General features: G+C 45.0%; 1 protein-coding gene across 6 annotated transcripts in view; it reads left to right on the forward strand.

Moving 5' to 3' along the window:
- LOC126998939 (POU domain, class 6, transcription factor 2-like) overlaps positions 1-21,330 on the forward strand; it is a 324,167-nt gene that overhangs the window by 142,226 nt on the left and 160,611 nt on the right. For all 6 annotated transcript variants that reach the window (XM_050861218.1, XM_050861221.1, XM_050861220.1 and 3 more), the window contains exon 3: positions 1,349-1,378. In XM_050861218.1, the coding sequence (XP_050717175.1) occupies positions 1,376-1,378 (3 nt within the window). In that variant the 5' untranslated portion in view covers positions 1,349-1,375. The remainder of the gene's footprint in view (positions 1-1,348; positions 1,379-21,330) is intronic.

Genomic DNA, 21,330 nt, shown 5'->3' on the forward strand with positions numbered 1-21,330 from the left:
AGGGGGCTTTGCGAGTGGGGTTATTGTTGAGAGTCATGGATGCTAGTCTGATGGGAAAAGGGAAGGAGAGAGAGAGGGGGTGGTGGAGGTGAGAGGAAGTGAGGGAGTGAGGGGAAAAGGGAGAGGGAGTGAGAGGGCTTTTGAGAGTGAGTTTACTGTTGGGAGTAATGAATTCTAGTCTTCAGATAAAGGGAGAGAGAGAGGGGGGGGGGAAGGGGGGGGGACGGGGGCGTTAGGAAGTGTGGGAGTAAGGGAAAAGGGAGAGGAAGGGAGAGGGAGTGGGAGTTAAGGGTCAAAAGACTGGGGATGTTTGGGAGAGAAAGGGAAAAAAAGCAGAGGGAGAGGTAGATAACTGCGAGGTTGGTAGTTACTAGGATGAACGGAGAGTGATGGAAGGGCGATGAGAGGGAAAGTAAGGTGAGATAGGAGGAGAGAGAGAGACGGAGAGGTTGAGGAAGTGAGAGATGAGAGTTGACTTGAGAGGGATGAGTGGGAAACGAGAGTAAAGGCGGTTAGGGAGAGCATCGTATGAAAGAGGAGAGACAGGCAGGGAAGAAATAAAAGAAGGAGGAAAAGGAAGAGTATGATTGAAGTAAATATAGGGAGAGGGGAGACAAGGAAACAAGGGAAGGGGCGAAGGAAGAGGGAGAGGAGTGAGGTAAGGAAGGAAGGAGGGAGAAAGGAAAGGGAGGGGGGAAGGAAGGATGCCCTGGGCTGGAATATGGAGAGTAGGTGTCAGAGTGTCCTTAGGTGGTAATGGGGTGCCACTATAGCGAGGAGGAGGAGGAGGAGGAGGAGGAGGGGAAGGAGGAGGAGTGCCGCGAGGGTCCGAGTGGAATGAGACAGGGAGCGGCGGCGGTGTGGTGGAGTTTGGGATGACCGTTGAGGAAGAGGAGGAGGAGGTGGAGGAGGAGAGAAAGACGACAAAGAAGAAAAATGAAAAGAACAACAGTAATAGTAACAGGAGGAGGAGGAGTAGAAGGAGAAGAAAAAGGAGAGGAGCTGAAGGAATAGATAGGCGAGGAGGAGGAGGAGTAGAAGGAGGAGTAGATAGAGGAGTAGGAGAAGGAGGAGGAGGAGAAGGAGAAGAAAAAGGAGAGGAGCTGAAGGAATAGATAGATGAGGAAGAGGAACAGATATTTAGAGAGTGTAGGAAAATAGTGGATATTAAACTTAGAGAGAGGAGGAAAATAGAGGATATTACACTTAGCATTTTGAAAAGTCAGACAGTAAAATAGACAAAAAGATAAATTAGATTGGCAATTAGATAAACATGTAGATGAAGAGAATATTTTGTATGTGTGTGTGACTCCAGTAATAACATTTTTTTTTCTATTTCTCCCCACAGTACGACGCGAGGGCAGCTCTAGAAACTATGGTAAGTGTCGCTGAACCTTTCCTCTAGTCCAAATATTTACTGTAAGACGCCGAGGTGAACGATATCCCTTTTATTTCCGCCCTCCTCCATTCTCCTTCGCCTCCTCCTGATACCTGTTCTTTTGCCACTCATTCTCCTCACCCACGCGTTTCACCTCACCTCGGCGTCGCGTCATTCACCTTCCCTCTACACACACCTGTATTGATACCTTGATGATGCCCACACGTTCTAGAACCTCGACTTACTGTGATGAATTTCAAGATTGGGATGTATCATTTATTTTCATCTCCAGTTAGTCATTGTAATTATCTTTCTGCAAACGATATTTTTTTTGTAGTGGAGAATACTAAAAGCTTTCTTCTTCGTTGTGTATGACTTCTCAGATATCCACAAATGTACATACTTTGGGAGGGAAAAAGAAGGAAACTATTACATACTTTGAGATACCACAAGCAGCTCTGTTATTCGCTGTTTTTCATGTGTGTTACGTGCGAGTGAATCAGCGTCATGCGTCGGAGCAACTTGTGGTGTGTGGTAATAGTCCATTTGGTTTAATAATGTGTATGATATTTGAGAGTAAAGGAAACACAACAACCCCTGGTGATGTTTTTTTATCATTGAATCGAGCATAAAGTCGCGTGCGTTAAAATGAAAATGTTACATATGTTCGTGGTGTTGAAAAAATTATAAGATTTGATCGTATGAGGCAACAAAATTCCATAGGTCTTTCTTTGTATAACTCAACCTAACACTGAGCATTTGTATGGGGCAACAAAATTCAATAGGTCTTTCTTTGTATAACCTAACCTAACACTGAGCATTTGTATGAGGCAACAAAATTCAATAGGTCTTTCTTTTTATAACTCAACCTAACACTGAGCATTCGTATGAGGCAACAAAATTCCATAGGTCTTTCTTTGTATAACTCAACCTGACACTGAGCATTCGTATGAGGCAACAAAATTCAATAGGTCTTTCTTTGTATAACTCAACCTAACACTGAGCCTTCGTATTTTAATAACTCGCCGTGCCCTCCTTCCAGCCTCCCTCTTCTTAACCCCCTGCAACTTTCTTCCCATTCCATGTCATTTTCCTCTACAGTACTTAAACCCCCTTCTATCCCTGCTAGCCCCCTTGTAGACCCTGAAACTCCCGTCTGACCATTTAATAGCACTCCAGGCCTGCTCTTAGTTCTCCTCTGTCTCTCCTATGTCTTATGTTCGTACACTTAAAACCTCTCCCAGCTCTTCCAACCCCATCTTAGTCCCCAAAACTTCCCGCTGCACCTCTTCTTCCCCCCTCAGCCCCCTCCCGCAGCCCTCAGTAGCCACACCTTGCCTGGACGGGTTCCCAAGAGAAATTCCTCCTTCCCTCCCCATCAATCTCCTCCTCTTCCTCTTCCTCCTCCTCCTACTCCTTCTCTTCTCTCTGCTCCTCCTCGTCCTTCTTCTTTTCATTCTTCATTTTCTTCTCATCAGAATACCTAATTTTAAGACATTGGTATGGTGTTTTATATATTTTTTTCTTTCATTCTAGATTTTAAGTTTTTTTTTTCCTATATTTTTCTTTGTTATCCTTCTTTTTGCAACGTTGCCATATCCTTAAACTAAATAAATGATTAGCAGCATATTTATCTTTGTATATTTTTTTTGTTTCTTCAATTACAACTGCTTATCTATTTATCTATTTTCTTATGTTTCGATCTAGCTTCTTCCGTATCAACCTATCTATTTCTCTTTACTTATCCATGTCTATCTATCGATCCATGTATATATTATTTTTGGGTCATGTCTGTTCCTAAGCTTTTTCTCCTCGCTTCCTCCCCATCCGTTTGTGTATGTGTGTGTGTGTGTGTGTGTGTGTGTGTGTGTGTGTGTGTGTCTGTCTTAGCTGTAATGACCGTGAGTACCGCTTGCCTTCCCTTACTATCATCCCCATCACCATCATCATCGTCAGCCTCATCGTCCTCCTCCTCCTCCTTATCCGCGTCGTCATCGTTCATTGTCCTTCGCTATCGTCGTCCTCATCGTCATGGTCATCGTAATCGCTGCGTCAATATCCACCATCATGGCTTGCCTTAACCTAAACTGACCCCTACCCCCCTTTCTCTCTCTCTCTCGCTCTCGCTCTCGTTCTCTCTCTCCACGGCCTGGTAACATCATCATCCGAGACCATCCCTAATGCGCCCCCATCCACCACTGTCCACCTCCAAAAGCTCCCTCCTCCAACATTACTCCTCCTCCTCCTCCTCCTCCTCCTCCTCCTTCTCCTTCTTCTCTATTCTACATGTCCTCGTCCTCGCCTTCGTCCTCCTCCTCTGGTCCAGTTTCTGCTCTTTAATCCACCTTCTTCGCTTTTCTTCCTCCTTCTTTGTCCATCTTCTTTTTCTTTCTTTTCCTCCACTTCATCTTTGTCTTCTTCTTCGTTCTTCTGAAACTCCTCTTGACCTCCCTTCCTCCTCCTCTTTCTCTTTCTCCTCTTCATTTTCTCCCATTCCTCTTTCTCTCTCTTACCATCCCATTCTCTTTTCCCCCTCCTTACACACACACACACACACACACACACACACACACACACACACACACACACCACTAACACGAACACCATCCCCCCACACACACACTCACTCCACGCACCGTCAACCTCCACCACCACCTCCTTCACCCCTCCCTCCACCTCTCCACCCCATTCCACCCTCCACAAGGCTTATGCATGTGAGAATTACAGTCCGTGTCTGCAACCCATCTGAATAATGTCGGTCATAACTGCAATATACTTGAGTGATGCCTCGACCCTGCTACACAGTGCTTCATTATACCGGCCATTCCCTTGTGAGTCTAAACTGGCGCACTCTAAGCCTATTTGGAAGAGAGGGGCGAGCGTAGGATGGCGGCTCAATGCTATTTTAGACGATGGCAAGGCTAGGCTGGGCTACGGATGCCTCGACGATTACCCCGGCCTGGGAGATTTGGGCCCCCTCTTCCCTCTCCGCCGCCTCCTCCTCCTGCTGCTACTGCGTCTGCTTCTACTGTTTCTGCGTCGTATTCCTTCTGCTCTTCTTCCTGCATCATCCTTCCACTACTATTCTTCTTGTTCCTCCTTCTCCTGCCTCCTGCTTTCACTGCTTTTTACTCCTCTTCCCTCTTCTCTTCCTGCTGCTGCTTCATCTACTGTGTCTGCTTCTCCTGCGTCTGCTGCATGTACTGTTTCTGCTCTTCTTCCTGCATCCTCCTCCTGTTCCTTCATCTCCTGCCTCCTCCTACTTTTCTACTGTTTCTTACTTCTCTTTATCTTCTTCCTCCTTCCTTCTTATCCTTCTACTGGTTATATTACTACTCTTTTTTTCTTCCTTCTCCTTCTTCTCCCTGTTTTCTTCCTGTTCTTTCTCTTACTTCTTTATTGTTACTGTTCCTATTCCTCCTTTATCCCATTCCTTCTATTGCTTCTACTCCAGTTAGTCTTATCACTCTACCTATCCATCCTTCTACCCCTACGTCCATTACTCCTATTCCTTCTCCTATTATTCCTTCTCCTCATCCTTGCACTGCTATGAAGGGAGAGGGAGGCAGCGATTTGAATGAGTGGGTAATTCAGTGAAGGAGAAACGAAAGAAGGATAATAGGGGGAGAGGCGGAAAGTGAGGGAGAATATCAAGGAAAGAAGAGATGGTAGATGTGAATAAGAAAAAGGGATTAAGAAAGAAGGAAGTGCGGAAACGAAATACGCCATTGAAAAAGTGAATGAAAGAGGGAGAGGCGTGACAGGGAGTGAAAGAGGAAGAGAGAGAAAGTGATAAGGAGGGAGAGAAGGGGGAAGATAGTGGGTAAAGGAAGGGATTAAGTCAGTGGGGAGAGAATTGTGATGGATGACGCTAAACTGCTTGTAAAAGGGAGTGTTTTTTGGTGAGAGAGAGAGAGAGAGAGTACAGAAAAGGACCTAAACCAGAGAAGAAACTAAAGAACAGAAGCAAATCCCGAAACGAAACCTTGAACCGAACCGAAACCAAAACGAAACCAGAACCAGAATCGAAACGGAACCAAAAAACAAAAAAAATGAACTGAATCGGAAAGGAACAAAAAAACTGAATCAAATCGAAACGGAGCTAAAAAAAAACAGAACCGAATCGAAGTGGAATAAAACCAGAACAACTTAAAAAGAACCGAAAACCAAAACCGAACCAGAACCGAAACCGAATCCAAGACCGAGGCCATCCGTACAGCGCTCCGTGTCCGGTATAACGTGACGTGAATCAGTTGCAGATTATGGGAGTTACTGTAAATTGAGCTCAACTTCCCGCCAAACGTATGGAAATGGCGACAGGGCTTTGAGAGACATTATCAGAACAGATGACGCTTGAGATGCGCACCGTCAACTTGGGGGAGGCTGCGCTCTCTCTCTCTCTCTCTCTCTCTCTCTCTCTCTCTCTCTCTCTCTCTCTCTCTCTCTCTCTCTCTCTCTCTCTCTCTCCGGTAATGAAATCGACGGATAGATAGTCTATTCGAACTGGCCTTAACTTCCTCCCTCCTGCCAATTCGACCTCAAAATGTACTCGACCTCTCAAAGTCATCTCCCGGAACCCTCTCTCTCTCTCTCTCTCTCTCTCTCTCTCTCTCTCTCTCTCTCTCTCTCTCTCTCTCTCTCTCTCTCTCTCTCTCTCTCTCTCTCTCTCTCTCTCTCTCTCTCTCTCTCTCTCTCTCTCTCTCTCTCTCTCTCTCTCTCTCTCTCTCTCTCTCTCTCTCTCTCTCTCTCTCTCTCTCTCTCTCTCTCTCTCTCTCTCTCTCTCTCTCTCTCTCTCTCTCTCTCTCTCTCTCTCTCTCTCTCTCTCTCTCTCTCTCTCTCTCTCTCTCTCTCTCTCTCTCTCTCTCTCTCTCTCTCTCTCTCTCTCTCTTCCTCTCTCCCTCTTCCCCTCCTCTCACTGTCTTCCCCTTTATCTCCCTGCTTCATTTTCTTCTTTGTTGTCTTTCTTTAATCTCTTTTTAGTCTATTTCTTCTGATTCTCGTCTACCATATTTTCCTCCTTTGTCTTCTTCTTCCTCCTCTTCTTTTACTTCCACTTCGTTTTCATTTATTGTTTGTGGTTCATTATTTTTTTTCTCTATTTCTGTTTTTTTCTGCTTTTCATTTCCTTTGCCACTAATCTATTTATTCATTCTTGTGTACCTACTTCCTTTCTACCATTCTTTCTACCGTTCAATTTTCTTCTTTATTTTTCACCAGTTAAAGATGTTAGTCGGTATACTTATTCTTTCTTTCTTCTTTTCCTGTTTTTTTCTTTTCCTTCCCAACCTTATTTACCATCCGACCACCCCTATTTTCTTTCTTTCTTCTCTTCTCCAGTCAACATAATCGATCTACCGGTCTTTCATTATTTTCTTCCTCCCTTCCTTTCTTAATCAACCTGACCTTTATTTTTTTCTGTATTTCCATCCTTCCTTCCTTTATCATCCAAACATTCATTCATCGTTCCTTCCTTGCTTCCTTCCTTCCTTCCTTAGTACCTTCCTTCCCTCCTACCATTCATCCTTCCATTTTGCCTTCATTAAACAGGAACTTTGATGGAATTTACCCCTCATCCGTCCGCCAGGTGTGTGTGTGTGCGTGTGTGTGTGTCCTTCTCTTTGATTAACGAGGAAATTGCTCCTGGGTTACCTCGCCCTCATATCGTTCAGCCGCAGTAATGAAGAACACCGCGCCACACCCATGCCTGCACGCCTACACGCCCGCACACCTACACGCCTCTCACGCCTACGCCTCCTACGCACTGCATCCATAACCCCACGTCAAGCATCCTCTCCAAGCCTCTCCCACGCCATATCCATTTACCCACCCCTGACCACGCCTCCAAAATACGTCTAACCACAAAAAAAAGCTCCCCACGCCTACACCTCTACACGACTACACCTCCCACGCACCACATCCTCACCCCCACGTCAACCTTGCTTTCCACGCCTCTCCCACGCCATATCCTCTCACCTACCCATGTCCACAACCCAAAAAACACCTACCCACATAAAACTCCCACGTCAACACCTCCCACGCACTGCATCCACTTCCCTACGTCAAGCATGCTCTCCACGCCTCTCCCACGCCATATCGTCTTACCTACCCATGCCCACGCCCCCCAAAATGCGCCTAACCACAAAATATCCCACGCCCACACCTACCAAACACCATGTCATCATCCCCCCGTCAAGCATGCTCTCCACGCCTTTCCCACGCCACATTGTCTTACCCACCCATGCCCACGCCCCCAAAATGCGCCTAACCACAAAATATCCCACGCCCACACCTACCAAACACCATGTCATCATCCCCACGTCAAGCATGCTCTCCACGCCTCTCCCACGCCATATTCTCTTATCTACCCATGCCTACGCTTCCAAAGTGCGCCTGCCCACAAAAAAACACTACCAATTCACCTCCTTCACTCCTTGATACCCCTCTCTCTCTCCTCTCTCTCATTCACCTATTTACCGACTGATTTACATTTCCACATTTCCTTTTTTTTTTTATTCCTTATTCATTTCGCTTTATCTCCATCCCATGCATACAGTAAACACCATTGGACACCCTAAAACACCCACTCACCCACACTTCAACACCTCACCCTCTTCCACCACTTCCACCATCTCCACCACCTCCACCTCGCCTCTGATCACCTGCCCCTCGTAATGAACTCCTCCACCTGTATCCAACTCCGCCTCTAATCAATTCGTCGACTCTCTCTCTCTCTCTCTCTCTCTCTCTCTCTCTCTCTCTCTCTCTCTCTCTCTCTCTCTCTCTCTCTCTCTCTCTCTCTCTCTCTCTCTCTCTCTCTCTCTCTCTCTCTCTCTCTCTCTCTCTCTCTCTCTCTCTCTTTGGTAACTTTCTGTCAGTCCTGCCGCTCCTGTTTCCTGCTTGCCTTCCTCCATGAGAGAGATCCACCATTCATGCATTTTGGTACTTTTTATGAGATAGAAAGAAAAAAAATAAGACGGATTGAAAGAAAGAACTGAGGAAAAGAAAACTCAATACATATAAAAAAAAAACTGTAAGCCTATAATCATGTACTATCGAAGGCTGTGTATAGTAAATGACCTTGAACTTTACCGTTAATGATGTGGACTTCGTATTTTAAGAGATTTGGACTTTAAATTGCAAGTTGCGGTAGTGGGCGGGGCGGTAAAACTCTCATATGGCTTTACAAATTCACACTAGCATGAATTTTGCAGTGTGGGGTGGTTAGCGCAAATTGAATTATATCAAGACTTTATATTGAAAAACGGATTAAAATATTTACTGTAAACTAGATTATCTCCCTAAACTTTATATTTTAAACAGGATCATCTCATCGAATTCTGTATTATTAACTTGATCATCACATTGAATCTTAAATTGGATTATCTCCCCAGAATTTACATTGTTAACACGATTATCTCCCTAAACTTTATATTGTGAACTGGATTATCCACTAAACTTTATATTCTAAATTGGATTATACCCATAAACTTAAGTAAATTGGATGCGTTCCCTAACCCTTATACTGCAAACTTGATCATCGCCCAGAACTGTATATCGTAAACTGGACTAATTAACCTCTAACCTCTATAACTTATATTACAGTACTTCCCTAAACCTTTTACGCATTGCAAGTTTTGTTCCTGAACCATACTTTAAATTCCCCCAAGACTCCATAGACGTGAATTGGCGTCATCCCTGCATTTTGGGCTTGTCACTGGGAATTGGATTATCTCCCTAAACTGCTCGGACTTGGGAATTATCGTAAACTTAACTTGGGTGAGAATTGGACTTAATTGCAAGTGGAGACGATATTATGGAATTAATTGTAAACTACGGTGCCCAAGCCTGCCAGCCAACCTCGGACAGCGGCAGGGGAAGGGAAGGGAAGGGAAGGGAGGAAAGGGAAGGGAAGGCAAAGGAGGAAAGGGAAGGGAAGGGAAGGGAAGGGAAGGGAAGGGAAGGGAAGGAAAGGAAAGGAAATGGAAGACAAGGGAAGAGAAGGGAAAGGAAGGAAAGGGAAGGAAAGGAAACGAAATGGAAGAGAAGGGAAGGGAAGGGAAACTAAAGGAAAGGAGGGGAAGGGAAAAGAAGAGAAGGGATGGGATGGGATGGAATGGAATGGGAAGGGAAGGGAAAGGACGGGAAAGGAAAGGAAAGGAAAGGAAAGGAAAGGAAAGGAAAGGAAATGGAAGGGAAAGGAAGGGAAGAGAAGCGAAGGGATGGAAGGGAAAAGAAGAGAAGGGAAGGGAAGCGGAGGGAAGGGAAGGGAGGGGAGGAGAGGGGAAGATAATAGAAGGAAAAGAAATAGAAAGGAAAGGAATGGAAAGGGAAGAGAACGGAACTGAACGAAACGGAACGAAAGGGAAGAGAAGATAAGGAGTTAGAAGATAACATAGTCGTGTTTGCATGAGAGGAATATAAATGGAGATGAAGGAAAATATGAGAAAGAAGGAATAAAGAAAAGAAAGAATGGGAAAAGAAAGGGGAGAAAGGGAATGGAATGGCAGGACATGGAAGGGAAAGAAAGGGAAGGGAAGGAAAGGGAAGGGAAACAAAGTGAATGGATGAGATAAGGGAAAGAAAGGAACAGGAAGGAAAGGATTGGAAATTGGTGGATAGGAAAGGAAAGTGTATGGGTGGAAAGGGATTGTCGACATGAAGAAAGAGAAAGAAAAAAAAAAGGGCGATGAAAATGGAGCATAAAAAATGTAAAATGGAAGCGGAAAAAGTGAGAAAGGAAAACAGAAGGATAAACAAAGAAAAGTTCAGGAAAGGAGGGAAAATAATGGAAAATTCTAGGGAAGGAAGGAAGTAACACGGTTGAAAAGAAATGTTAAAGGAAGAAAGGAAAAGCAAGAAAATAAATAAAAAGGAAGGTTAGGAAGACCAAGGAGGATGAAAAAGTAGATGAGAGACAGAGTGAAAGATGAAAGAAAGGAAACGCTAAAAGGAAAGAAGAAGGAAGAAAAGGAAGGATTGAAGGAGAGCTGAAGGAAAATATGAGATGGAGAAAAGGAAGGAAAAGAGAGAGAGAGAGAGAGGTAAATATTCCGCTGTTCGTTATAAATTTTACTTATGGTTACTGAATCCCAACAAAATTTATCTAAACAACAACAACAACTATCACCACCACCATCAACACACTACCAAAGCCAACACCACCACCATCAACACCACCACCACCAACAACAACAACAATAACAACACATACACAATCATCATCACTACCACCACCAACAACAACAACAACAACAAAAACAACATCACCATCAACACCACCACCACCACCACCACCACCACCACCACCATCATCATCAAGAGCAACATGATAACACCGCCTCGCCATTTTTTTTTCTCTCGTCTCATTTTATCTCCAACATTCTTTCTTTTCTATCTCACTTTCCCCCTCCCGCTTTTCTCTCTCGCTCTCTCCGCTTCTCCCCTTTCCTCTCTGCCTCTTCTTTCCTTTCCTCTCTCTCGCTCCCGTCCTTTTTTTCCGCACTTTTCCTCCTCTCCCCTTCCTCTCCCTAATTTCCATGTATCCTCTTCCTATATATTTCCCTTAATTTTTCCCTCTCCCTTCTTTCTCTTCATATCGCTTTCTCTCTCTCTCTCTCTCTCTCTCTCTCTCTCTCTCTCTCTCTCTCTCTCTCTCTCTCTCTCTCTCTCTCTCTCTCTCTCTCTCTCTCTCTCTCTCTCTCTCTCTCTCTCTCTCTCTCTCTCTCTCTCTCTCTCTCTCTCTCTCTCTCTCTCTCTCTCTCACACACACACACACACACACACACACACACACACCTTTCCCCCGCTTAATCTCCCTCGTCTACCTATCCACCCTTCTACATTAGTCTCCCTTCCATCCCTCCCTTTCTCCCCTCCCTCCCTCCCTCCCTCCCTCCCCCTCTCCCAGCTTCATTCACATGTACACTCTCCCTCAAACGCATCCATATGTAAATAAAGATGCAAAAGCCGTGTATGCATTCAGGAAGGTAAACTCTATTGATGCTCGTGGGTATACATTCATACATACATATATACATACACACACACATACTCTGCATACACTTGGTCACTCACACGTACATGCCTTGCCACCAGCTATCTCGAGTAGTTATTTTGGAGGTGGGGTGAGGGGGAAAAAACGCAGGAGGGACGCTCACAAAGACGGTGGTGTTGGGCGAGTGTACTATCTGGATGTGTAAATCTATCTATGCCCGCAGAGAGTTAGATGGTTCATGATAGTTTTTGTCCTTCCTTTATATTGGTGGTCAGGTTGGTTTCAGAAGGAGAAGGAGCAGGGAGAAAAAGAAGACGAAGAAGAAAATTAAGAGGGGTAGGAAGCAAATTAGAAAATACAAAATAGAAATTGGGTAAAATAAAAAGAAGTGGAAGAAAAATCGGAAAAGAAATAGTGGACGAAGAAAAATAACGGAGGAGAAGAAGAATAACGAGGAAAGGTAGAAGGGGGTGGGGAAAGAGGAGGAGGAAGAGGAGGAGGAGGAGGAGGAGCAGGACGAGGAGGAGGAGGAGGAGGAGGAGGGATACCGAAATGAGTCCCTCCCATACTGCTCACGACAGAGACAATAATAGCAACAAACAGCGTCGTAGGGAACGTTTGTGTTGATTAAAGGTAAGCGCAGCACCTCCACCACCACCTTCACCAGCACCTCCACCACCACCTTCACCAGCACCTCCACCACCACCTTCACCAGCACCGCCACCACCACCTTCACCAGCACCTCCACCACCACCTTCACCAGCACCTCCACCACCACCTTCACCAGCACCTCCACCACCACCTTCACCACCACCATCACCAGCACCTCCACCACCACCTTCACCAGCACCGCCACCACCACCTTCACCAGCACCTCCACCACCACCTTCACCAGCACCTCCACCACCACCTTCACCACCACCATCACCACCACCTTCACCAGCACCTCCACCACCACCTTCACCAGCACCTCCACCACCACCTTCACCAGCACCTCCACCACCACCTTCACCAGCACCTCCACCACCACCTTCACCAGCACCTCCACCACCACCTTCACCACCACCATCACCACCACCACCTCCTGTACACACCTTGAGAGTACGAAGAGAACGGACAACATAAGAAATCAACATTACCATCGCAGTATCTACGCTGACATATCAATAGTAACAGCAACTACTACTACTACTACTACTACTACCACCAAAGCGAAATACAAAGACAAGCAGGGAAATAAGCAAGCATGGAAGCAGGAAAAAAACATAACAAACAAAGCAGAAGAAAACACACGCGCAAACACACACACACACACACACACACACACACACACACACACACACACACACACACGCAGAATCTAAACACCAAACCAAAGCAAGTAGAGGCAAGCAAGCAGGCAAACAGATAAGCAAGCAGGCAAGCAACCAAGCAGGGAGGTACAGAGGCGAGAGGGGAGGGAGGGAGGGAAGAAGGGAGAGAGGGAGGGCGGGCGACGGCGCAGTAGGGTGAAATGCTCCCTTGTAATGGTGATGGTTGGTGGTAATTGTATTAAAGGAGGGACTAGTTGTGTCTAATGGGGGGCCGCTGCGAGTTATTTGAGACGTGTGGTCAGCGGAGCACAATGGCGGAGCAAGAAAACAGGACGAGGGAGTACAGAGAGGCAGAGAGAGAGAGAGAGAGAGTTGTAGATGAAAAGATAGAAAAATAGTTTGATAGAAAGGTAAAAAGAGAGATGAATAGAGACTAATGGATAGATATAGACAGTTACAGATGCAAAAACAAAGAAATGAATACACACACACACACACACACACACACACACACACACACACACACACACACACACACACACACACACACACACACACACTCACCACTTAGTCCCCCCCCCACCTCACACACACACAAACACCAACCAACCAGCTCACACACACACACACACACAGACACAGACACTCCCACACACCCTCTCTTACCTCCCACCTCCCTTCCCTCTCCCCCTTCCCCTCCCCCTCCCCCACCCCCTCCCTCCCACTCTCCCCTCACACACGCAGAACAATACACACCAACAAACGAAAGTAAGTAAAGAGAAGGGGAGTAAAAATGACGCACTGCCCGGCACGTTGTAATATACACACTAATATAGAGAAAAAGAGCAGAGGGGGAGAGAAAACAAAAGTTGTCAAACAAGCACAAACAAAAGCAAACGGATTTTTTTTCCCTGTTTTTATTTTTCCTTCACTGGGAGGGAGGGAGGGAAGGAGGGATCAATGGATTTTTTTTTTCCATCTGTTCTTCTCTCATTCTCTGTTTCTCTTCTACCTCCTCCTCCCTCCTCGTCGTCTTCTTCATCGTCTCGTCTTTTTCTTACCACTTTCTCCTTTTCTGTTATTTCCCTCATTTCTTCCGCTTTTCTTTCTCTTCCCTTTCCACTTGTTGCCTGTTTTTGTTTGTTTCTCTTTCCTTTCTTGTTCTGTATTCTGTTCTCTCCTTACTTCTCCTAACCCTCCTTTCATCTCTTTTTCTCCGTTATTCATCCTGCTTTTCCCTTTCCTTCTTTTTCTCTTTCCTTTCCCTCTTTTCTTTGCCTCCTCTTTTTTCATCCTTCTGACACCCCATTTTTCCTCCCTCCCAGTCTCATCTAACATTACCTTACCTTAACCTTATTTTACCTTACCTTACCTCTCCTTACCTTTCTTTCCTTATCTTTGCGTTACCTTATCTTATCTGACCTTACCTCACCACAACTTAACTTACTTCACCTTATCTTACCTTACCTCACCATATCTTAACTTCCCTTACCTCAATCTACCTTACCTTACCTTTCCTTACCTCTCTCTCCTTATCTTTACGTTACCTTATCTTACCTGACCTTACCTCACAACAACTTAACTTACTTCACCTTATCTTACCTTACCTCAATCCACCTTACCTTAACTTACCTCAATCCACCTTACCTTACCTTGCCTTACGTAACGCGCCAAGCCTAACCCTTATTAATTTTACCTAACCATTAACGCAACGAAAATCACACAAAACACACCAAAATTATGTGTCGCTGGAACCCTCGTGTTATCGTTGAAGGATTTATTTTATTTTTTCGCTAATAGAAATCCCTTTTTTTATGCTATAAAGAGTCAGATGCCTCTCTTGCGGGATTTGATTGGAATACAAGATACGACTCGATCCCATTTCAAGGCCGGTAATGCGAGGCTGACCGAGTGTTTATTTATGGGCCTCGGGGGGATTGGGTCCGGCAAAAGAAGCATCTGATTCTATTTTTTTTTCCTTTTCTTTTTTAGCTATTTTCCGTTAATTCCTCTCTGCTCTGTGTCTAGTTAGGTCTCCTTGTCTGTCTGTATTAATGAATCTCTCTCTCTCTCTCTCTCTCTCTCTCTCTCTCTCTCTCTCTCTCTCTCTCTCTCTCTCTCTCTCTCTCTCTCTCTCTCTCTCTCTCTCTCTCTCTCTCTCTCTCTCTCTCTCTCTCTCTCTCTCTCTCTCTCTCTCTCTCTCTCTCTCTCTCTCTCTCTCTCTCTCTCTTTCTCACACACACACACATATAGTAATAATAATAATAATGATAATAATAATAATAATAATAATAATAATAATAATAATAATAATAATAATAATAATAATAATGATAATAATAATAGTAATAACAAATATACGAAGTGATAGGAAATATTAAACAGAATTATTGAACAGAACTCGCAATCCTTATCAACGAATTCAAACATTAACCAAACAGAGGCAACAACTACAACAAGAGAGATTAATAATACGCTTATAACAAAAAAAAAATATCGGGAATGGTTATCGGCACAAAAAAATCTTATTCATACCGATTAAAAAAAAAGGAAACATCAAACCGGGTCAAATATAATCACTCACTTCTACAGATTCTCCACCTCCTCCACCTACTCCTCCTCCTCCTCCTCCTCCTCCTCCTCCTCCCTGCCATAACACAACACGAAAACAAAACCTCTATCAATTCACACTGACGCTGTAATTAGGAGACGAAAAAAAAGACGAGAGAGAGAGAGAGAGAGAGAGAGAGAGAGAGAGCGCTACCGACCGACCACCCTAATCAAAGTATTCCAGCGCGGCGTACAGAAGTAGGTGAAAAAAAAATATACAAAAAAAAAACAATTGAATGACGATGACTAAAATGAGATCAGTAACATCCCCGTGTCACCCATGAGAGAAGCAGCAAAACGCGATAAGAAATTAATTATCAGTAATCCCTCTTCCGGCGGCGGCGGCGGGGGCGGTGGTCGGTGGTCGGTGCAGTGTTTGCGATAATTGGGTTGTTGGTAATAATTGGGTTGTTTGTTACTTTGGCTTTGAAGTTGGTGACTGAGACCACCTGCCAGGCTAACTAGGTAACCCGGAGCGCCGCGGAACACTAATGCTGGCCTGCGGAACTGGTGGGGGAGGGAGGGGCGGAGAGAGAGAGAGAGAGAGAGAGAGAGAGAGAGAGATTTTTTTTATACACACACAGAAAGACAGATGCATAAGAAGAAAAAACACTACAGCATCCTTCTAACCTTCTAACTCACAGCCTCTTGCCAATCTTTCTTTTAATATACAATGGCCATCCCGCATCCCCTCACACACTAAACACCTTTTCTCCCTTTTTCTGCCTCTCATTTCTTCACATTCATATTTCTTTCACAAATTCATCCTTTCATTCTTCTTCGTCCTCTTCGTATTCATGGCCGTATGCAGCTTTTTTTTTTTCTCTTCGTCTCTTAATGTGTCGTTTATCTACTGAGTTATATTTTGATCTTCTCGAATTCTTCATATTTTGTGTTTCGTCGTCTCACACTGACCTATTCCTTTCTCTCTCATTTTCTCTCTCTCCTCTTTTCCTACATCTCCGTCGTACTCCTTCTGTCCCTGCCTCTTTCCCCTTCTGTCCTTTCTCTTATCTGTCCGTCTCTCTCCCCTTGTCCTCCCCATCTCCCTCCCTCCCTCTCTTCCTCCCCTCTCTCTCCCTATCTCTCTCACTCACAGGCAGGATGAATCGCGGCGATCAGTCCTAATTAGGCTGCTTCGCCGCGAAATACAAACACAGTAATTACCTGTTTCTAATGACTGGCGACGGAAATAAATCCCCCCCCGTGCTCAGGTGATAAACAAGACTCGCGTAATTACCTCGCTAAGTACCCCGCCAGGTAATGATGACCCGCCCAAACAGGCACTAATCATATGGAGTCCTCGATGGCGGGATTTATCGCGACAAAGACAGAGAGAGAGAGAGAGAGAGAGAGAGAGAGAGAGAGAGAGAGAGAGAGATATGACGTGTCCGTTTACCTGTTTTAATCTGTTTCCTTACCTGCCTTACCTCACCTGGCATCACTACACCTCTCTCTCTCTCTCACCATAATACATTCATCTTTTCGCTCCTCCAGAAAGAAAAAGATTATTGTACTTTTTTTCTATTGGTCTTTTATCTTTTTATATATTCTATTTATTTACTTGTTATTATTTTTTTTTCATTCTATATAGGAGACAAATAAGAAGACTTGCAAACAATAAACACACACACACACACACACACACACACACACACACACACACACACACACACACACACACACACACACACACACACACACACACACACACACACACACCATTCACAACCCAACCCGCTTTTCTTGCCTTCCTTCTCCCCATCTGCCTCAATACAGATGAATTACCCAATATCTCTCTCTCTCTCTCTCTCTCTCTCTCTCTCTCTCTCTCTCTCTCTCTCTCTCTCTCTCTCTCTCTCTCTCTCTCTCTCTCTCTCTCTCTCTCTCTCTCTCTCTCTCTCTCTCTCTCTCTCTCTCTCTCTCTCTCTCTCTCTCTCTCTCTCTCTCTCTCTCTCTCTCTCTCTCTCTCTCTCTCTCTCTCTCTCTCTCTCTCTCTTCCCTACCTCCATCCTCCCTCCCGTAGCCCTCCCTTCCCATCCTCCTTCCCCCTCTGCATCCCCTCCTCACCTCCCTTCATCTCTGCCTGCCTTCCTCCCTCCCTTTCTCTCACTCTCTCTCAATCCCTTCCTACTTTCCTCCCCCTTTCCCCCTCCATCTCTCCTTCTACCTCCCCTCCCTGTCATTATGCTTTCCTACATCTCTCCCTTCCTCACTCGCTCCCTTCTGAATTCTCTCCTTCCCATAAGTCCCTTAGTATGCACACACAGACACGCGCACACACACACACACACACACACACACACACACACACACACACACACACACACACACACACACATATGGAAAGTCACATTATTCTTTTTTGTGTGTATGCTTTCTCTCTCTCTCTCTCTCTCTCTCTCTCTCTCTCTCTCTCTCTCTCTCTCTCTCTCTCTCTCTCTCTCTCTCTCTCTCTCTCTCTCTCTCTCTCTCTCTCTCTCGCTCTCTCTCTCTCTCTCTCTCTCTCTCTCTCTCTCTCTCTCTCTCTCTCTCTCTCTCTCTCTCTCTCTCTCTCTCTCTCTCTCTCATTCCGTCCTTTTGGTTCTATTCTGCATTTTTTTGTCATTTTCTCTCCACTTCACGCGTCATTCATCCTTCCTTCTTCCTCCTCCTCCTCCTCCTCCTCCTCCTCCTCCAACACCTCCACTTCTCCTCTGGCTACTTTACCTTCACCTCCTCTCCTCCTCCTCCTCCACCTAAACATTAGCTTACCCGACTTCACCACCTCCTCCACCTCCTCCTCTCCCACGGTTGTCTCCCTCCCTCTCTCTCCCTCCCTCTCTCCCTCCCTCCCTCTCCACACTTATTCAGGCGAGTCCTCCCCTGCACACGCATAGAGGCCCACTAGTGATTAATTGTTTCGATAATTACGAGAACTCCCTGCCTGCCTGCCTTCCTTCCTCTCCCTCCCTCTCTCTCTGACCATCTCTCTGCTCACTCACTCTCTACCTCTCTACCTCTCTCTCTCTCTCTCTCTCTCTCTCTCTCTCTCTCTCTCTCTCTCTCTCTCTCTCTCTCTCTCTCTCTCTCTCTCTCTCTCTCTCTCTCTCTCTCTCTCTCTCTCTCTCTCTCTCTCTCTCTCTCTCTCTCTCTCTCTCTCTCTCCCCTTGTTGGTGGCTTCATTCTCTCTCTATCTGTGTTTGTGTTTGTGTCTTTCTTTTTTTGTTGTTAGTTCTTCTGTTTTTGTCTTTCTTTTGGTTCTATTTCTCCCTCCCTCTTTTTTTTCCGATTCTCTTTCTCTGTCTCAGTTCTCTCTCTCTCTCTCTCTCTCTCTCTCTCTCTCTCTCTCTCTCACTCTCTCTCTCTCTCTCTCTCTCTCTCTCTCTCTGTCTCTATCTCTCTCTCTCTCTCTCTCTCTCTCTCTCTCTCTCTCTCTCTCTCTCTCTCTCTCTCTCTCTCTCTCTCTCTCTCTCTCTCTCTCTCTCACACACACACATTTTTTTCTCTCATTTATTTGTCTTGTAATCTATTTTCTTTATAATCTTCTAACACTGTTCTACCCTGTTTCATTCGCCCTCCTCCTCTTCCTTCTCCTCCTCCTCCTCCTCCTCCTCTTCCTCTTCTTCCTTCTCCTCCTCCTCCTCCTCCTCCTCCTCCTCCTCCTCCTCCTCGGGCAGCTTTTCACCGTCATTAGCTCAGCATTTGTTAACTTTCTTATATTGGATTCGTTAATGATCTGTTCTTACACCTTTACCGCGTCCCCTCTACCCTCCTCTACTCTCTCTCTCTCTCTCTCTCTCTCTCTCTCTCTCTCTCTCTCTCTCTCTCTCTCTCTCTCTCTCTCTCTCTCTCTCTCTCTCTCTCTCTCTCTCTCTCTCTCTCTCTCTCTCTCTCTCTCTCTCTCTCTCTCTCTTTCCTCTTTCATCTTCTTTTTTTCGTTTGTTCCCTTGCATAATTTCTCTCTTCTCTCCTTCCCTCCCTCCTCTCCCCTTTCTTCTTTTTATTTTCATTTTTATCTCATCTCATCTCATCTCCTCCTCCTCCTCCTCCTCCTCCTCCTCCTCCTCCTCTTGCACTTACATTCCCTTTGTGAGTTGTATTCTTCTCTATACTTTCTGCTTCACTTTCCTTTTTTTTTGTCTATTTTTCATCATATTTTTCTTCCTTGCTCGTGTCTTTTCGCACCTTACTCTCATTTCTGCTTTTTTGATGTCTTTGAACCTTGCTTCCTCTCCTCTTACTCCTTTCCTCATCCTCCTCATCGTCCTCGTCCTCCCCCTCGTTCCTCCTTTTCATCCTCCTTAACCTTATCCTCGTCATCCTAATCCTCACCCACGTTCTTACTATTCATCTTTTTACATCTTCTTCTTCTACTACTACTACTACTACTACTACTACTACTACTACTACTACTACTACCACTACACTACTACTACTACTTCTACTACTACGTCTTCTTCTTCTTCCTCGTCGTCTTCTTTTTCTTCTTCTTCTTCTTCTTCTTCTTCTTCTACTACTACTAGACTACTACTTCTACTACTACTTCAATTTATATTACTACTACTACTACTACTACTACTACTACTACTACTACAAAAGGAGCATAAAAACAAAAGATATTACTACTATTACTACTACTGCTTCTTCTATTTAATGTCTAACTCTCTTGTTATCTCCTAAGAAAAATAAATCTGAATTTCTCATCTTCCTTATCTTTTTATTTATTTTGGATTTCATGTTAGTTCCTTTTTTTCCATTTCTTTCGTTTCCCCCTAGTTATTTTTTCCAATTGTTTTGCATATTCATTTTCTTCAACTTTTCTTTCGTATCTGTTTCGTAACTTCTTGGTATTTTTTTTCTTTACTTTTTACCTTTTCCTTATAATTAGTTATCTCTCCTTTCATTTTCTTTTTTCATCTTTCACTTTGTAGCTCATTCTCATCTGTTTTTCATACCATCTTCTTTCCTCTCTCCATAATTATTTTAATGAGTGATATGTTTCAACTTTTCTACTCCGCTCTACTTTTCCTTCCATCCTCCTTCCTCCTTTCGTCTCTCTCTCCCTCTTTAATAATATTCCGTCTCTGATAGTCTTGTCCTGTTCATATCTTTCGTTTATAAATCCTCTTTTCTTCATTTTTCCCCTCCTACTTCCTGTTTCTTTTTATTCTTTCTATAATATCTAGAAGCGCACTCTCTCCCTCTTCTCTCCCTCACTCCCCGCTCCTCTCCTTCAGCTCCTCCTCCTCTCCCTCCTAATCTCCTCTCCCTCTCTCACTCCACTTTGCATTAATCTCCATCGCTACCCACTCCCTCCAACTTTCCTCTCCCTCACTAACTCATTCCACCTTGCATTTCTCTCTCTCTCTCTCTCTCTCTCTCTCTCTCTCTCTCTCTCTCTCTCTCTCTCTCTCTCTCTCTCTCTCTCTCTCTCTCTCTCTCTCTCTCTCTCTCTCTCTCTCTCTCTCTCTCATCCCTAACTCCCTATCTCCTCCCCTCTCCCTCCCTTTACCACTATTCTCTCCCTCTCCTTCCTCTCTCTAACCCACCGTCTCACTCATCTATCCCACTCTCTCTTCCTTCTCCCTCTCTCTCTCCCTCTCTAACCCACCTTCTCAATCATCCATCCCACTCTCCCTCTCTCTCCCTCTTTCTCCCTCTCTCCCTCTCTCACCCACTGCTTCCTCTCTCTAACCCACCTTCTCATTCATCCATCCCACTCTCTCTTCCTTCTCCCTCTCTCTCCCTCTCACCCACTGCTTTCTCTAACCCACCTTCTCACTCATCCATCCCACTCTCTCTTCCTCCTCCCTCTCTCACCCATTGCTTCCTCTCTCTAACCCACCTTCTCAATCATCCATCCCACTCTCCCTTCCTTCTCCCTCTCTCTCTCTCTCTCCCTCTCTCTCCGTGGCGTGGTTGAGTGCGTCGGGGCGGCACAGGGTCCGGCCCCTCTAATGATTAATTGTGTCGATAATTACCGAGGGTGGACGGACGAGGCTGGACGGCGATGAGACGGGCATTACTTTGATGAGAGCGGATACTTGGAATTA

The sequence above is a fragment of the Eriocheir sinensis genome, chromosome 15 (assembly GCF_024679095.1).
Source record: "Eriocheir sinensis breed Jianghai 21 chromosome 15, ASM2467909v1, whole genome shotgun sequence".
NCBI lineage: Eukaryota > Metazoa > Arthropoda > Malacostraca > Decapoda > Varunidae > Eriocheir > Eriocheir sinensis.